Raw genomic sequence first — 18,767 nt, forward strand, 5'->3', positions numbered from 1 at the left:
ACACCTAAAAAAATCAAATTAAAAATTTGAATGGCTAGTCTGCCATTTAATGAGCACAATATTTTAAATTGTCATAATTTTTTGCTCAGTTTGATAAATAACTTTTGATATCTTAAACAAGAACATGGGCTGTTTTGTAGTGTATCTAATAATTAAAAGACAATCACTGGATGGTCAAAATGTAGGTTTCCTGTATCTATACAAATGCAGAATGATAGTGGAGTGTAATACAGTATGTGCTTGCATATATTAGATGACTCATCATGTTAAAGATCAGGGCCAGCTCAATGTTATCATCTTGATGTAATTACTGTATGTTGTGTCTCAAAAGAGTAGAGTAAAATCAAGCTGCATAAATGAAACCAATTAATCAATTTTCGTTTCACTCACTAAACTTTTAATCTCTCATGGTGCTGCTTAGACATCTCAGAGCGTTAAGAGCACAGCCCTGTTCATGAATAAATACAATTTAAGTAGAATATACTGCTAACATTAAATTGAGGATATCCTTTTCACCTATGGGTGGAGGAGAAACATGTTTCTTTTTTATGTTAAGTAAGGAAAAATAGAGCCTTGTTTTTCAAACCAAAAGCTACACTAAATGTCGAGCATTCCGGCCTTTGTTTAATGAGAGCGTTTCTATCCTTTCAATTCTCTGCACACTCTGAGTGCTCTTGAGTTATGAATGTTTGTTTGTCACTTTTTTATACTAAATAGTTTCCCCGTTTTTCTTGTAAATTTGTTGTCTTTTTCTGTAATTTTACATTTTTTAACAGTATTTCAAAAAGAAACGGTAAAAAAAAGAAATCTTGTTGAAAAACTGAAACTGTAACAAATAGCAGAAAAATTCTGTAAAATTACGTTTTTTACAGTGTACATGTATCCATTTTTCAACAGCACAGCCTTATTGACTCATCTGGGATGAAAATATTCAACCCACAGTATTAAAATGTGGTGTGTGATGGGTCACTCAGTGTGTGACATTTCAATGTCAAATCACAGACAGAAAGAGATGAGTACAGTATGTTCGGTAAGAAATGTCTTATTTAGCAAAATCTGATTTTCTCTGCTCGGAACCATGGAACCATGTGAAGGCAGAATTTGAGAAGTCTGCTAAGAATTGTGTCTTTGTACAATCTGGCAAAAGCAAAACTGAAAAGGCAGGCATTTTTAGAGTAATGTCAACCGAATCTGTGGAGCACTGTCAATACGACTCATCCCTTATAGTTTATAACATCATGTGCAGCATTGCACTTACAGTGTAGTGGATGTCTATGAAGCAGGACATTGTGGAGGGTGTACTATTTGTTAAAGCACATATTCATTACGTTCATTTGCTTCCAACATACAAAATTTTATTTGAGCTGTAAAAAATGTGTAAATAGTAATTTTAGCATTTACTTTGGTAAGTGTTACCACCAAAGTAACAATGTGCATTTTAATACTTATTCTGGTTCAGTACCGTGCGGCTTCTATTCTCATTGCATTACTGTAATCAAATCATACAGCGCTTTAATTTATAAATCTATTAATAAAATAAATAAAGAGATGTCAATTTATCCACATTATTGTGTCGTGTCACTTATCGTCTGCATCACATATGAGCGATGGCACTATATTCTCTTTAACTCACTATATCATGTGCTGTCATTTGATAGGGGTCTTGTACATTACTTTTCTAGGTAAAAGATTCGTGGACTGGAATTCGTGACACTGTCACAAACTGTAATCTAATAATTTGTGTTCATGGACACAATTTTTTTTTCGTGTCAGCAGCACGACTTTCAATCTAACCTATTTTAATATGCATTATCTTTCATATGTATAAATATATATCAATGCAATCTGATGGGAATTCATACCTATTTTACAAGGTGGCTCAATTCATGTGAATTCCTATTTTGTACGATCTTATTTTGTATGTTTTGTTATGATTTTACTTTGCTAAATTAGCCTTTGCGGCTGTGATTTTAGGGTATGGTGTTTGTTAGCCACCTCCTAAAATATGTACTTCTTTTGGTATTAGGTTATAAATATATAAATGTACACATACGCGTACTGAAAGTTGTGCTGTACTGAAAGTTGTGCTGAGTGACACGAAAAAAGGGGTTGAACACAAATCAATAGATTCCAAATTTCATGCCAATGCCACAAACTGCCTTGAGACTGGGTTAGATATGAACACACACTTCCTGTCATTTATTCTCTGCATTCACCCTTTGGTATGTATGACACCTCACAACTGACATGCAATGACAAAAGATTTGTGCTCTTTCTTACAAAATAATGACATACACGAAAAATTTCCGTCAGGCTTTAGACCGCATCATAGCACTGAAACTGCGCTTGTTAAAATGACAAATGACCTGCTTATAGCATCAGATAAAGGCAACATCTCACTCATAGTCTTGCTTGACCTTAGTGCTGCGTTCGATACTGTAGACCATAAAATACTTTTAGATCACACAATTATACCGGTATTCAGGGACAGGCACTACAATGGTTCAGATCTTACTTATCTGACAGATTTCAATTTGTCCATTTAAATGAGGAATCGTCTAATCTAATGCAAGTACATTATGGATTACCTCAGGGATCGGTTTTAGGACCCTTGCTATTCTCCATATACATGCTGCCCCTTGGCAACATTATTTAGAAAACATGGAAATAGTTTCCACTGTTATGCAGATTATACTCAGCTATATATCTCATCAAGACCAGATTGTAAATTATGAGAGAAAAAGAAAGTATTACATCATATGTTGATGTGTGTACAGTAAACAGATGTCACAGACACATTTTTGGTGTAACTGTGTTTCTACTGAGGCTTAAAATAAAACCTCTCTACTTGAGAGAGATCAAACACACAAATGGTTAATGAAAACATCAAGAGGATTTCAAAACACTTGTGGCAAACACAAACAAATTAAACATTTACACAGAAATGCCTTTCTCAAATTCGTGTGTCTCTCTGTGTGTTATGAAGCTGTGTGAGCCTGTGTTTAATCACTCTACCATGGAATTACTATACAACAGCACACATGGACAGTGTCTGGCAGCCTGAAATGGTAGGGGCCCCTACATGCGCAAGTCAACACTGCACCCTGGTGGATGAGCTTTCAAATACATTTCAATTATTGTAACTCATTTAATCTAAATACAACAGCAATTTATACAGACTAATGATACACATTTTTAAAGTAAAATGATTCACACAACAAAAGTATTTTTTGTGAGGTTAGTTGTGGCATGGCAAAACTCCAGGAAAAAATATTGATAATAATTCAAAAGAATTCACTGTTCACAATTCAGTCTGTTATGTGATGTCAGTAATATCCAGTTTGCTTTACATCATATTTTCTTATGTTATCTTTAATTCACTGATTTGTTAATGGTGTTGATAAATAAAGTACGTAATAATAAATTTATAATAAATAAAAACGGTGAACAAAATCTTTATATTAAATCAGGTGATTATTATGAATACCTAAATAATATATAATATTTTGTTATGGCACTGAGTTAATAAACACAAAGCAGTCAATCTTCTGCAGGTTTGCAGCCAAGCAGATAGAAGTATTTCACTCCCATGACAACCTCTGTCTCTAATGATGTCACACCCATTGCACGCAACAGTCTTTAAAAAAGAAGAGGATTAGAGAAAGGGAGAGATAGTAAAACACAAGAATATATGGCATGGATTTAACATTAACAGCTGTAGAAAACAGTATAATACCTCTTTGTGATGTCCTGTGAGAGCCGTCTGGCCTCTTCAGGATCCTTTTCTAGGAGAGCCTGGTAACTGGAAAAAGACTCCACCATGCCAATGTAGCCAGAGAAAGGGACAGCTTTCTTCACCCAAAACATCTCCTGCCTGAACACAGAGAATTTTCTCTTCTAGTTTCTAAAACACCCGTTTAATCACACATTCAGCAACAACGTGTTTAAAGTATTTTTTCTTACCAACCAGATTTCTGTTAATTTTTAAAGAAGGAACATATGTTTTGTAGGTCAGTTTTCTTACCATTCTTTGACTGGATACTGAAGAGAGTTGTAGGTTTGGTTGTAAAAATGAAAAGAGCTGGGACCTAGGTAAGCGTTCCGGTATGGCAGCAGGGCAACATAAAACTGTAATAGGACAGACATAAATAATTCATGGAGACAAAACTACTGTATATATATGCTTCTGGATTAGCACAGAGTTCCTTCACAGACCTAAAAAACAAGTGTAAAAATGATTCCCACCTCTTTGCAGATGTGGTTTAAAGCCTCCGAACAGTCTCCATAACTAAGTTCCATGTCCATAGTGTAGTTAATAAGCGCGAGGCAGCCGTGAGGCTTCAGGACTCTGTGAGCCTCCTGAAGGAAAGGTGAATGATCAAACCAATGGAACGCTGACATGGACGTCACAAGATCTATGGAGCCATCTTCAAAAGGCAGTTCCTCAGCTGGACATTCCCTTTGTGTTGCAGAATAAATCATGATGTGAAAACTGTAATGGACACATACACATTCATCTCTACATCTCATGAGTCAAGAACATGTTCGGGTCATATTTAGAAAGATTTAGATGTTTTGTGGCATTATTTCCATGATTTTCCAGATTTTTTTAAGGAAAATCCAGTGGAAATCTACATATTCTTGAAAAGCTTCATGAGATTCGCCCATAGACTATATGAAATTGTCTAAGGACAAAAAGCAAACAGTTACTGTAACAGTTTAATTTGTAACTTATTTTTGGTTAAATGAAAAAGTATGGTAAGCTAATGATTCTAGGACTCCATGGGTACAACCGTTGAATTAATGTAGTGCTGATATAAGAGGCCCAGATCAACTTTAAGTCATAGGGCATACATTTCAAAGCTACATGTATATGGCCCTCTTTATATTGTATGTACAGTATATGACACAGGAAAAGGTGCCACTGTTGCTAAATGTCTGCAATGGTTTAAAAACTCAGTTAATCAAAAGTGAGTGGCAAATAAAAAGGAATACTGTAATATGTTGTTCATGTGATTTATTAAAGTAATCAAGCTCATGCACAGTAGTAAAAGTCAGGTTTGCCTACCTGTATGTGATATTTGTGGAGCTAACATGCTTCCTTGCCATCTCCAGTTGAGCAGGACTGATGTCTGTCCCCACCACATGAGCAAAATATGGTGCCAAGAGCAAGGTTCCTTGTCCTGACCCGCAACCAACGTCCACTGCCAGGTCATAGGGTGACTCTTTCTAAGAAGATACAGTAAACAGAGGTGTAAACCTTTGGGTAGACTTGATTCACAATTAATAGATCAAAATCATACAATTGATATAGCTTTGTTGTTTTGAAAATAAATAGTTTCTTGTTACTTGTTGTAAATCTGTTTATTTAATCGTCTTGTATGGACATTTTTTATGAGTTTTATCTCTGTCTGTAAGAGTACTTAGACTTATGGACAATCATTTTCATTTTGTTGTGAAAATGTATTTCAGTTTTTTTATTCCTGAACAGTACATTTTTTTACTAGGTATTAAAATATTGCCAAATTTAACAAAGCATTAAAATGACTTCATAGAGAGTTCTGATATTAGTCTATTAACTAAGTTGAATGTTAAAAATGCATGCAGTCCACCAGTTTGGATGTGGAAAAAAATGAAAAGATGCTAGTCTTACATTACTCATTAGAAACTGCATAATCTTGCTGATGAGCTCTTGAGAAGGAGATATCCTGTACTTCCAGTATGAGGACGCATGTTCTTTACCCTCAAACAAACGTACAGCCATTTGTAAAAGCTGTGTAGCTTTTCTACCAAACAGGAGATTTAAACTGTCAGCAAAACTTATGGAAAGGAAACAATGGGAGGAGCCACATCTTTAAGCTTAGTTTTCAGGCTCGCCTGTTCCTTCACACTGAGACACCAACGCACAAGTCTGGTCAGTACATTCACTTGGGTCAATCCGTAATGTGCTTAGTGTGCTAATGAGGACTTTGGACTCACACACAGAGGTTTCTCATTCACTGTGGAGTATAACTGAAAATCTTTTCAAGGCCAATAAACATCTCCTGGGCAATGGGCAGAACAGGGTCGAAGGTTTTTAGGCTAACCGGACATCATGCTGGGAAGATACAATGTCCCAGTGATATTTTGGCATGGACAATGGCTTAATATTTCCTTACAGTAATATTGACACAGTCATCTCTGTTTAGTGTCCAAACATGAGATGTTTTACATTTACAATTTAACATCTGAAAGAGTCTGGAGTTACAAAGTACTGTAATAATACTCAACTGATCTGTGTATCATAATACTGTACTCTGCTGGGAGTGACCATGTTTACTTTACTAATGAAGAACAGGCATATAGAGTTAAGAATGCCATATTTAAATGTGTAATGTTTGTATTAGATAAATGTAGCGAGGAAGGCGGGGCGAGAGCCGTGAGGCATGCGGGGACCGGCGGTCGCACAGCTGACACTCGTTGCCACTTACGCCGCCGGCCCCGCCTTACTCGCCCCACGGCTCTCGCCCCGCCTTCCTCGCTACAATAAGATTTATATACATTTTCCAAAACCGAGACAGACTACACATTTCAGTGGGATTCATAAAACGTTTATCGAATACAAAATTAAGTGCAAAAATGAAAGAGCATTCATTTATTTACAAAATTAGATTGATGCATCCATGTTTATAAGTGATCATTTATAAATTTAAAAAAGCGCATTGATTTACATGATTTTGCATTTTTCACTACAAAAACTATAGCTTTTCCATAAAATGTGTACTTTTTATTAACAAATTTATTAAGATAATTAACAAAATAGCTGACCAAAGGTGACAGTATTCAAAGTAATGACAATTCTGTCATCATTTACTCACCCTCAAGTTGTTGTTCTTTATTCTGATGAACACAGAGAAAGATATTTGGAAGAATGCTTGTAACAGTAACAGTTCTTGGCCACCATTAACTACCATAGTAGGAAAGATCGCTTTATAAATATATTTAATAAATATACTATAAAGATATTTTGAAGAATAGGAAAGCAAACAGTTTTAACTACCGTTGTAATTTTTCCTACTATGGTAGTCAATGGTGGCCCAGAAATGTTTGGTTACCAGCATTCTTCCAAATATCTTTCTTTGTGTTTATCAGAACAAAGAAATTTATACAGATTTGGAACAATTCAAGGGTGAGTAAATGTGAACTGTCCCTTTAAGGTCTTAAGTGAAGGTAGGTCATGTGTCAATGAGGTTTACATGCAAGCACACAGAAGTACTCCATGCTCAACTCAAGCTCGGCCTCTGTTGATGAAACATTCATCTCTTCCAGAAAACTGTAACAGAACGTCAAGCAATTACAGCAAAGCACATCATCTAAAAAAACAACAGACATATGAGAGCATTACGAGGAGAAATAAATACACAATGCTTCCTCTAATAGAAAATGTACAGTATGATTGGTTTTGCAAGCAATAAACTTTCAAAGACGGTAAATAAATGTAAAGCTATGTTTCATCAAAATTAAGTAATTACCGTGATGTTGCTTTCTCTAACAGAGCTTTTGCAGCACTAGGCTCTGCTCTCAGATAGGCTTGATACATGGAGAAGGTCTTAAAAAGCCCAATTATGTTTGTGATAGTCCTTTGCACCTTTACTGGAATTACTTCAATCCTTTCAAAGATACAACAGATTATTAGAAAAACTAATATCAAGCAACTCATAGTTTGTTTAGAATTAAATGCTGATAAAATCTTCATTACATTGCAGTGATCTGGTTTACCTCTCTTTGTCTGGGAAGGGAATGGCTTCATATAAATCTTGCAGTTTATTGTTGGCCACAGCTACCTTAGTGCTTGTGAAGGGCAGCAATACTTGCTTTACCTAGCACAATGAATTACATTAACAGTGAATTAATATATAGATGGCCTCAGTGAATCTTCAGTGAAATTTACTGCAATTGGTAACCAAGTTAAAACGAGTTCAGTAAATTACAGTAAACCTTTGTACTCTAAAGGTGACTGTCAAAAACATGCATTATAAAACTGTCATCTTGGTAGGGTCACTATATCAGAAAAGTGCACTGCACAAGATTAATTTAGCAATTGTTTATATTCTCTGCTATACAATTTTGTTACCGATTCTGTTTAGTACATACTGTAAACACAGCCGCGGACCAAATTTAGAGTCCATTCCAAATATTCATTTATTCAGCATTTCTAGATGCATTGTGGCCATTTCAGTCCAGTGTCTAGTTAATTTCAACAAACTCAAACCTCAGTAGACATGAAGTCATGTAACAGCAATATGTAAGACAGACAGCATGCAAAGACAAATGAAAACTGTGATAAAAATCGAGGTTATCACATAAAAAATAATTTGTAACTTTTCCTAAATACGTGTACAAATATTACTGTTGTATTGCTTAAAAGTGAACATGAACTTGTTTTCTTTGCAGTATTTGAGGTCTTAAAAATACAGAGCATCTTTTCTGTTATTTTGAACTGTTTCTCCTATTTTCATTTTCTGCAAATTAATGCAAATAGAAACAATATTTTTATTTAAAATTTGGGAGAAATATTGTTAGTAGTTCAAAAAAAATGAACACACACCTATAAATAGTAAATTCAGAAAAACAGATTTTTTTAAAATGGTCTCTTAATTTCTTCCGCGGCTGTATAGCTAAGGCATGAGCTTACATCCTCATATATGTTATTAAGTCGATCACCACAAGAACCATAGTGGAATTTAAAATTGTCTCCATAACCAAAGAAAGCCAAGCAGCCACAGGGCTTCAGGACGCGCACAGCCTCCTTTAAGAAACTCTCAGGGTCAAACCAATGGGCTGCAGAGGCAGCCGTCAGCAGGTCCACTGAGCCATCTGGAAATGGCAGCTCCTCTGCTTTGCCCACTCTGTGCCAAAGAATAACAGTAATAATCTATTAGTTAGACCAGACAGTGTGATATTGCACTATGATGTTAAGCTTAGAAGACCACATGTTTGGTTTATTTCAAGGTTATGTAAAGATCATATAATATAAAGGTCTCATGGGTATAAAAATAAGAAAACATGGCTTTATATTTCAATGTGGTATTCTTCATAATATGCATTACTGACTTGTAGCTGAGTTTGGGAAAGCCCTGCAACGCTCTTGCCTCCTCTAACTGAGATTCACTGATGTCCATGCCCACCACCTGCTGAAAGTGTGGTGCCAACAGACGAGAGTTCTGTCCCGTTCCACAGCCTAAATCCACAGCTAGCTGATGGGGTTGTCCTTTCTGTGAAAAACATTTGCAGCATCATCATATTGTGAGAATCATGTTTAGTTATTCATTCAATATAAATGACTATGTAAAACAACCACATAAAACACTACAGTATAATATGCACATAACATAAAAGTTGAATACATACAAGTCAACAACATTTAAGTTTCCACATTTGCACTTATTGACAGTACCACCGTGCCATGGTATAACCACAGCTTGTTTGCGCAGTAATCTACTTACTGTTACAGTAACATCAGAAGGACCGTCAGTAGCATACAACACGGCGAATGCATAAATAGCTATAGGACAAATCTCACCTTTTTATCCAGGTATTGTAGAATGATCTCCTTTACATCATCGGGTGGATCAAAGCGATACTTCTGATATAGGGAGGCATGATGTTTCCCTTCGAACAGTCTGTGAGTCATTTTCCCTTCGACTGCAACAAAAATGTCTGATAGTTACTGTATTACATAAAACAGGCGATGTTCAAAGTATCGTTGACCATATGAAAGGTCTGGATATGAATAACGTGTGGACATGAGCAGTTTTGTCGTCATTGGTGGGAGGGAGCAAAACACTTCTAGGTCAGGAAGTCGATCGAGTGTGGTGAGTTCAAGGCGAGGTAAACAGAGTCAGATTCATTCCCGCGAGTCGGTTCTTTTGAACTGAATTAAAAAATGGTTTACATCCACACTCAAAAAAGGAATTGATATAAAAATCATGCATAAGCAGGGCTGAAATTACGATGGGAGAAACGAGGCTTTTTGAACCTTTTACTCAATTGAACCAGTTGCTTCGTCATTACTACGCCAAATCTAAACACCGGCACGCTGAGGACATCTGCTGGACAGTACATTTAAAACATGTAATGTAAATGCAGTGGAAATGCTCAAGCTAAAAATACACGATGCTTTAAACATTACTATCATGTATTTTTATAATAAATAATTATATCTAACTTTTTGCAGGATAAATGGAACAGTAAAGTTGAAAATTGTCTTATTCCTAATACAAAAAGCAATTGACGGTGCAGAATTGTTAAACCCTTTCAAGATCAGTTATAGCCATGACAGTGGGTTGCTTGTTGATTTGTATGAATAACCATAATTGCACAGATCAGGTAACCTACTAATAAATATAGGCTGCTAGGCATATTGTAACTGTTTAATGTTGCAATATGGTAAAGCATTGGCCACTTAAAAAACATGTGCTTTTCATATTTGAATACCAGGTGTTTGTGCGCTCTAAACTTTCCAGTTGTGTGCATATTTAAAAACACTTCTCTTTTTTATTTCCTCAGATTCAGAAAAACATCTCACAAGTCTCACTGATATGAAACTGAGAACACCACAATGCATACAATCATATTTCTAATTATAATATTGAGCAGTGGACTTTGTTATAAATATGGTGAGAAAAATACATTTTCATAATTTTGCTTTCTTATATTGTTAAACTTCCATCAAATTATGGTGAGAACTGAACAGAAATCTTTGAATTGTTTAACGCATGTATAATGCTGTTTGATTTTAGCAAGAATTTTTAGCAGGAAGATTTACAATTTTGCTTATAGCTGAGATGCAAGGACATGTATTATATTATTATCAGTTAATAAAAATAATTAAAACTTGAAAATATGAAATAATGTAATTTATTAAATTACTCAAATCTAAAAACATAATTTAAATCGTTTATTTAAAAATTGTAGTGAATTCTCACCACTAAAAATGTGTAAAGAACAATTTAATTTACTATGCTCAAATTTTGCTGACTCTTTGTCTGGATTTTCCTTTTCTCAAAGTCCAGCGAGGATCTGACATGACTTTGCGATGTGATGTCCCTTACATTTCTAAATCCTCAACATTACTGTGGATTAAAGAAACAGACCAAACATCAAACACAACTCTAGTGTACAACAACTCTGCCTACATCATCTTACACAATGTTGATGAAAACAGTGAAGGAATATACTATTGTATATTACAGGAAGATGGAAGTACAAAAACTGTCATTAATCGCACACTTAGTGTCAATCAGTGTAAGTATATTGTATTGTTTTATAATTGAGTTTTTCTCGATTGCTTAAACACATTTCTTGAAATTATGCCTCCTATTCTCAAAACTCTAAACACAAAGCCATAACTTCTCACACAATTCCCTCAACATCCTATTTTCAGGTCAAAATGAAGCTCTTCACTTACATTAAAACCATTCAAACTTGCTGAAAAAGCAAACTTTTCCCCCATGACACAAGCCCTCAAAAACACTCACACGACAACATAGTCTTAGACACTGGTGAGATCAATTGGATTCAAGAATAATTTGATAGCAAGTGTTTATTACAATATACAACATAAAAGAGTGCAGATAGAGCAAAATTCAAAAATGAGCTTGTGAAAAAATAAAAAATTACACTACTGTAAAGTAATCTTAGATGAAAGTAAATGAAGTAGACGATCTTACAAGACAAGAAAAGTTCAAAAACCAAAGAACAATAAACTCATGCAACACAATAAAGATAAATAAATAACATTTACATTTAGATATTTAGCAGACGCCTTTATCTAAAGCGACTTACAGAGAAGAAAGGAAACAATAAAGCAGTTTGTCAATAGGAGGCAATAAATACTGTAAATATGGTATGCATCCTCTGGACCTTCGGCCAAACTTCGTAAAAGTATACTATAGCAGATTTTCTATAGCAGAAGCTGTCTCAGAGTTCTTCAAAAATAAGGAACATGTAAAAAAGGATACAATTACAAATTTGTAGACTTGACAGTCACAAATTTGAGAGTGCACAACAGTTTACTGGATACAGAATAGTGAAATGTTTCTCATAAAAATTTCTGTAACTGTGTACCGTTATTATACATTTACAGTAAGTAGTATAAAGCCCTGTAGATGATTCTAGGATGCAATTTCATTACACTATCACTTGTGCTCCTATTTATTTTATCCTGAGATTCTGATTGATGTGTCATCTGTTTTGCTACTGAATGTATATGTGTGCTATTTGAGTTTACATTGTGACACTTCAGTTTATTATATTATGTCTTTTCTGAATGAGAATATGGTTAAACCTTTGCAAAATTAGTTTTTTTTGTGTGTGGGGGGTTTTGCAGAAATCACTAGGAATTGACATGTGAGTGAAAACAAGTGAAATGTGTTAAATGGTGTGAGAAATGTGTAATTTTTTTGAGAACTGAAGGTTTGGAAAACTGTGCCAACTGTATTAGTTTTGGTGTGTTAGCGATCGAGAAAAAACGTGATAAAACTCTCCAAACTACTATATAAACCATTTTCTATTTTTCAGATTCAGAAAGTAAAAAGCTTACAATTTACAGACAAAGCTCCAGTCACAGTGATTTATTACTAATTTGCAAGTCTAAAAAGAAATACCACAGGTTGATGTGGACCTTGGAGTCGAGGCCAAATTCAAAAGCCGTATTGATAGCTGTAGAAAAAGGAGGAGAGGTTCAAGTTAAAGGGCCGATCAAGCCAGGAGGAAAAACTTCTACCACATACGACAGTCAAATTTTTATCCTACACATCTCATCTGTGAAGTTCAATTATAGTGGAACATACAGGTGTATTGTGGATGATCAAAATACTTTCTACACAACCACAATCCTACGCACCATTAGAGGTTTGTAAATACATTTGTTTCACTTTTTATGAACAGTATTCCATAACAGTGTAATTTTATTTTTACCTTTTTAGAATAATGTTTCATAGTAAATAATCAGGGTCAAAATACAAGCTGTTATGTTGACATGCCCTCAGTTTTTATTACTTTTTCCCGTGGTCTACTTATAATGTTAATCAAGGCTGACCATCAAACCAAAGTAAATAAGCAATGGTTTAGGCTTCCATTACATTCTAATTGAATTTTCAAAAATGGACCTTGCGTTGTCTATTTCAGTCTCTGCAGAGCCCCCTGGTGGTGTGTTGAGGAATCAATCAGTTGTTCTTACCTGTGAGGTGTCTAATGTTTCTGATTCTGTGAAATTGGTCTGGCTCAGGATGCAGGGGAACAGAGCAGTGCTGGTCAAACAGCAAATGCTGAATGAGAAAAAGAAGAAGAAACTTCTCACAGTGAACGTGAATAGCCTTAGTTCAAATCTGCTGCGCTGGCAGTGTGCTGTATTTACTGAGAACACACTCCGAACTGTGGCCCCTATAACAATCAGTCTCATCTCATCAGCTACAAATGCTCCAAGAAGATCAACAGAAACCTCCACTTCACCAAACCAGGGTAATGTCTTTTAACAAAGACCAGGTCTTGGGTTGGTAGTTGTAACACTGCTGGTGTAATTATTTAGCTCGCATGTTTTTGCAGAAGACACCTTAACACAGGAAAGCCACATACAGACCGTGATCCTTGTGACCTGTGCTGTCACTATCATTGTCCTGATTTTGCTGGGACTGCTCGTTTTTAAATGTTGGCGAAAAACATTTATTGGTGGTGAGTGCTTTTAAACTAACTAGACATTGGATATTGCGAGAGGGAGTGAGAACAAGCTAAGTTTGGCAACAATACACTGTCTTTATTTTTTATCATTTTAACCATACTGCATGTTTTAATTTACTAAACGTTTCAACGATGAAGGTCACGACACTGTGCTGAACTTCCAGAAGGAAGAGGAGGAACTTCATTATGCTTCAGTGACTGTAGCAGGATGCAGTCAGGGTGACACACAAGGTACACATTACACTTAGGTTGCATCCACCCCCACTTGCGTTCTTTGCACTTGACTACTTTCATGACGCATTTCCTTTTTTTTCCTTTTTTTTGGTCCAAGTGTTCTAGTGTGAGTGCAGATCCCAAGTGAGCATGTAGTATTTCTAACCCGATGGGACACACTCAGCAAGTGCAAAAATATAACGTTAATTAATGTGGTGTTTCTAATTATGTGATAAAAAACAGTTCTACAAAATACATAACTGAAGTTTTCACCAATAAAATGTGCAACACTACGTTTTACTACAAGATTATATGTAATATCTAATTATATCGTCAAGTCAAGTCAAGTCAGATTTATTTTTATAGTGCTTTATTTGTATTGTATCAAAGCAGCTATAACCAAAAAAAAAGAAAAGAAAAACATGTTAGCCAAACATAGAAGTAAAGATATAACCTTAAAAAGTAGTAGTATAAGTTACAGTGGAAAGCTATCCGCAACATCTCGCGGAAGCGGTATTCAAGATAATGTGTTTATTGTGCGTTAATGGCACTGCACTTTGGCGTTTTTAAGACATTGGACAGACTTGTGCACTTACTTCCTGTCGCGTATACGTGCTCTCAAGTGGCCAAGACCGCAAGTGGGGATATTTGGACACAGCCTTATACAGTATGTTTCCATTACGATACTTATTTTGTGCAGAAGCTGAATTCTATGTGAAATGTTATTTTTTAGGAGCTGAGAGCTGGTTGAAACCCAATGCAAGGTCAAAGGTCAGCTGAAAAATAAACCCACTCATTCATTCAAACAGTCATTTTGATAGGCTCATAATTGTTATGTCAAGTTAATGAATGATGTCAGTGAGACAAAGTTTGTTTCATAAAAGTACTTTTAAAGGTTTTATCATTTGTATCTATTTACAGGTGTCATACAACAGTTCTACAGTCATCTACTCTGCCATTAAAATACAGTGAGAGACATTTTTCCCTGAATTCTCGCTGTTTTTATTCATAATTATATGGATGACAAAATGCACCCAACTAATGATACATTTTTTTCTATAAATAAAAGAATGTAAAATCCAGTTATTCATCGTTTTGTTATATACTTAAATACCACATTAACTATCTCATACACGCAACTACAACATTTGCACTTAACTTTTTCTTTAAGAATTATCAGCCTTTAATCAGTTTTCTTGCATGCCTAAAAGAAACCTCAATGTGGTTTCATGACACATGACCGTGTAGCACAGCGTTTCCACTGCTTTGCAAAAATGTTTCACCCAGCATGCAGAATGCACAAAAAAAATGTAATGAATCGCAAGCATTTTATGAATTATTCCTTTCTTTATTTAGAAATGTAAAAGTCTAAAGGACATAAAAAATATACAAACAAAAATTATTGCTGAATAAATATTATTAGGAAGTACTTTGCATTATTAAAATATGATTGTTCATAGACTGACATGCTGACATATTGATATACATCACAATCATAATCATCAGATCTTATGACAATCTAAAGGAGGACATTTTCTTGCTACCCATTTACTAATTCAATTCAAGTCAGAGAAAGTTTAAAATACAGCAGACATTTTATCAAAGCCAAAAAAAAGGGTCAGGCAACATGGCTATTTACAATGCTTAATTATTCATATCATGTTCTTGTTTTCTCAAACAGTGGTTTTGTATTATGTTAGTATTTCAAACAGTTTTAGAATCCTGTCCCACAGTTGAATAGTGTTGTAAAAAAACGAATACATGCCCAAACTCAATTTTTACCTGGGTAATAATGGTGTTGAATCTTGTTTGTATGTGCTTATAAAATGGACATTTAAAAATAAAAATCCTACACTCTCAGTAAAAAGGGGCAAAAGCTGTCACTGGAAAAGTACAGATGTGTTATACTACATATGGGACCAGCATGTACGCTAGAAGTACTATGCACTCATTGGGTGTAAACGTGTACTTTTATTAAGGGGACTTCCCCAGTGACAGAAAAGAGGCCATTCCACTGATCTAAAATATGGTCAATTGAAATCAATTGTTTTGCATATTGAAGATTTTAAAAGAGATATTTCTCTTTAAATAATATGACATTTTAATAATGAATGTAACTGTATGTAACACTACTAAAAGTGCTAACTAGTAGAGCATATAATAATAACAATAACAAAAAAATGTTGTACTTTTATGTACTTTTTTTCCTGACAGACGCATGCACCGCCCAGGAAAAGTTACTGGCTTTCTTGTTAAAAACAGACTAAAACCACTGATGTAAAACAAGATAGGAAAACTAGGACAGAGATATAGCCTACTGTACGCAGAGAGAAAGAACAAGATAAGTTTGACCAAAAGTGTTGACTGATAAAATCTTTTTTTAATGATTGTGTGATAATCAGAGATGGAAAGTATTGGTAACACTTTACAATAAGGTGCTATTAGTTAACATTAGTAAATGCATTAGCTAACATTAGCTAACAACGAACAATTTAGATTTTCAACATTTATTCATGCTTGTTAATGTTAGTTCATGTCAATACAGTAATTCATGGTAGTTCATGGTGCATTAACTAATGTTAACAGTGAAAACATTTCATTTTAATAATGTATGAGTAAATGCTGAAATTAACATTAATTAATATTTATAAACGCTGTAGAAGTATTGTTCATTGTTAGTTTGTGTTAGCTAATGCATAAACTAATTGGTTACAAATAGCACCTTATTGTAAAGTGTTTATTGTATTCTTGGTAAAATTTGTCTCTGCTTGTTTTTATTTTTTAGGAGCTGTGAGCTGGTTGAAAACCATTGTAAAACCCAAGGTCAGCTCTAAAACATACACACTCATATTTAAAACAAGTGTTTGGGTTATTATAATCATGTTATGTCATTAATGATAATAATATTGCTCTACAAAGCCAGCCTCAGCCACGCAGTCATTGTCCGGTCTCCAATGTGGAAAAGGACTCTAAACCTGCAGACTTAACTGTTCCCGAATTGCTTACCTTGTGGGTTATACTCACCTCAGTGTTTCCATGCGATCTCCCAGCGATCTACCAGCGAACTACCAGTGTTCCTTCGTGGCTCCCAAGCAAACAAAGGACTCTGGTATCTCTACGTGTTTCACCTGCTGGCTCTAGCACATCACCCGTCCACCAACTCCTGGTAAAGAATGGTCATTGACCATCTGTCTGTCTGCTCAATAACTATATTCAGTTATATCAATACTCACCTGTTGTTCACTTCTCATAATTGTTAATAAATACTTGTCTGGCTTTTAACCTCTGTCTCAGAGTCTACTTCCTGTTACAAATATAAAATAAACTAATAGCATTTAGTCAATAAGTCAGAAATGTTGTCTCTTTCTATAAATATTTTTGATTGTTGCAAGTAGGCCTACTCTTTAAGTTGTATCTCAATATCTACAGATGTTGGACAGCAGTACTGCAGTTGTCTGCTATCAAAATACTACTAGATTCGACTGTCAAATGATTTCTCTGAACTCACTGTAAATTAACATTGTTTTGATTTGTAATTGAATGGATGTAGTAATGTAGGATGAAGTAATAAATAATTTAGTGTGACTAATAAAATATAAATTCCAGATATTCCAGATTTTTTTTGCACATAAAACAACATTACTAAACCTTGTTTAATCTTCAAAGTGCATGTGTTTGCTAAATCAGTAATTGTCTTTACATTTGTATTAACATTTGCATTAAACCTTCTTTAAGTATAATCACACTTCAATCTGTTTGATGCATGCTAGAAAGAAACCTCAATAGTTTCATGACACATGACTGTGTTAAAATTAGAACTGCATTTCCTGCTATGGAAAAAGATTACACTAGCTAGATTTAGCGTTGCAAAAAACTTTAAACTTGCGATCAGAATGCACAAAATCATTGTGATTGAATTTCAAACTTATATTTAAAAAATATTAAAACTGTTATGGCTCTGTAAATGCAAGGCATAACAGTAAAAGAAATATGTAACAATAATGACACCAGAAGTCTGTTATTATTATTAGAAGTACTTGCCATTATTGAAATATGGTTGTTTTAGACTGACTTTACATATCCATTACCAGAATAAATAAACAAAGGGAATTTGTCATATTTATTTCATTTGGCAGACACTTTTATCCAAATCAACTTGATTAAAAAAGAAAATAAATAATCTCTAACAAAATTCACAGCACATGAAGTACAATACTGTAGATAATTAATCTAAAGCAAAGATACAGTAGAGATTAATAATAATAATAATAATAATGATGAATTTAGGACATGAAGTGAAATAGTGTAAAGAGACATCATTATTAGGTATGGTAGAAGTCATAAGCAGGTATAGAAACATAAAAGATGTAAGTTCCTTTACTGAGGTTAGTTGTCATATCGGGCTATACCTCAAAAATATGTTTAAAATCAAGTAACACGTCTTGTTCTTAAGCAGTAGTTTCGTTCAGTAGGACCTTATTGAATAAAAAACTTAGAAATTAGAATAATGTCCCGCTCTTGTTGTCACAGAAAGTCAACATACGGTCCTTACATTTTTCCTTGAAATAATATTGAAATGTGTGCCTATATAAATACACTTTAAAATGAAAATGTAACCTACCTTACCGAGTTAGTGAGATTGTGAGTTTAGATCACATAGATTTGTGTGCATAAAAGAAACCTCAAGATGGTTTAATTCAACACTCCATTTCCTGCTCTTGAGAGAAGATAAAGTGCAAAGCTTTTGATTCTAAACTAAACCAAAATAGTTAAAAAAAATATTTGACTAAGTTATGGGCAATTTCAAACATGCCATATTAAAGTAATCTAAAATC

General features: G+C 34.6%; 2 protein-coding genes across 4 annotated transcripts; one reads left to right on the top strand and one right to left on the bottom strand.

Moving 5' to 3' along the window:
• Positions 1–473: 473 nt before the first annotated feature.
• On the bottom strand, positions 474–9,994 carry LOC130556103 (putative methyltransferase DDB_G0268948). Of its 3 annotated transcripts, none has more exons than XM_057336808.1 (7): positions 9,563–9,994; positions 9,094–9,254; positions 8,675–8,888; positions 7,759–7,859; positions 7,512–7,649; positions 5,069–7,352; positions 4,279–4,359 (listed from the first exon to the last, which is right to left on the bottom strand). In XM_057336808.1, exons 1-6 carry the CDS (start codon positions 9,671–9,673, stop codon positions 7,349–7,351), a joined length of 729 nt encoding a protein of 242 aa, XP_057192791.1. In that variant the 5' UTR covers positions 9,674–9,994; the 3' UTR covers positions 4,279–4,359; positions 5,069–7,348. The 3 variants fall into 3 exon arrangements, with proteins under 3 accessions (XP_057192789.1, XP_057192791.1, XP_057192790.1); XM_057336807.1 differs by having other exon boundaries at positions 5,069–7,312; positions 9,563–9,993; XM_057336806.1 differs by lacking the exons at positions 7,512–7,649; positions 7,759–7,859; positions 8,675–8,888; positions 9,094–9,254; positions 9,563–9,994 and adding exons at positions 474–3,637; positions 3,737–3,874; positions 4,025–4,128 and having other exon boundaries at positions 4,246–4,459; positions 5,069–5,229; positions 5,654–7,511.
• Positions 9,995–11,063: 1,069 nt separating this feature from the next.
• LOC130556077 (uncharacterized) lies at positions 11,064–14,966 on the top strand. The gene is made up of 7 exons (XM_057336767.1): positions 11,064–11,286; positions 12,562–12,894; positions 13,171–13,503; positions 13,588–13,713; positions 13,858–13,950; positions 14,666–14,703; positions 14,854–14,966. Exons 1-7 carry the CDS (start codon positions 11,067–11,069, stop codon positions 14,902–14,904), a joined length of 1,194 nt encoding a protein of 397 aa, XP_057192750.1. The 5' UTR covers positions 11,064–11,066; the 3' UTR covers positions 14,905–14,966.
• Positions 14,967–18,767: the final 3,801 nt, after the last annotated feature.

Source organism: Triplophysa rosa, linkage group LG6 (genome assembly GCF_024868665.1).
Source record: "Triplophysa rosa linkage group LG6, Trosa_1v2, whole genome shotgun sequence".
Lineage (NCBI taxonomy): Eukaryota > Metazoa > Chordata > Actinopteri > Cypriniformes > Nemacheilidae > Triplophysa > Triplophysa rosa.

Coding starts and splice junctions, on each gene's coding strand:
- LOC130556077 (XM_057336767.1), top strand. CDS start 11,067: ATGACTTTGCGATGTGATGTCCCTTACATTTCTAAATCCTCAACATTA. Junction 13,951..14,665: donor CAGTCAGGGTGACACACAAG/GTACACATTACA, acceptor GTTATTTTTTAG/GAGCTGAGAGCTGGTTGAAA. Junction 14,704..14,853: donor AACCCAATGCAAGGTCAAAG/GTCAGCTGAAAA, acceptor ATCTATTTACAG/GTGTCATACAACAGTTCTAC.
- LOC130556103 (XM_057336806.1), bottom strand. CDS start 5,764: ATGGCTGTACGTTTGTTTGAGGGTAAAGAACATGCGTCCTCATACTGG. Junction 4,129..4,245: donor TAAACCACATCTGCAAAGAG/GTGGGAATCATT, acceptor GTCCTATTACAG/TTTTATGTTGCCCTGCTGCC. Junction 3,875..4,024: donor CAGTATCCAGTCAAAGAATG/GTAAGAAAACTG, acceptor CTCTGTGTTCAG/GCAGGAGATGTTTTGGGTGA.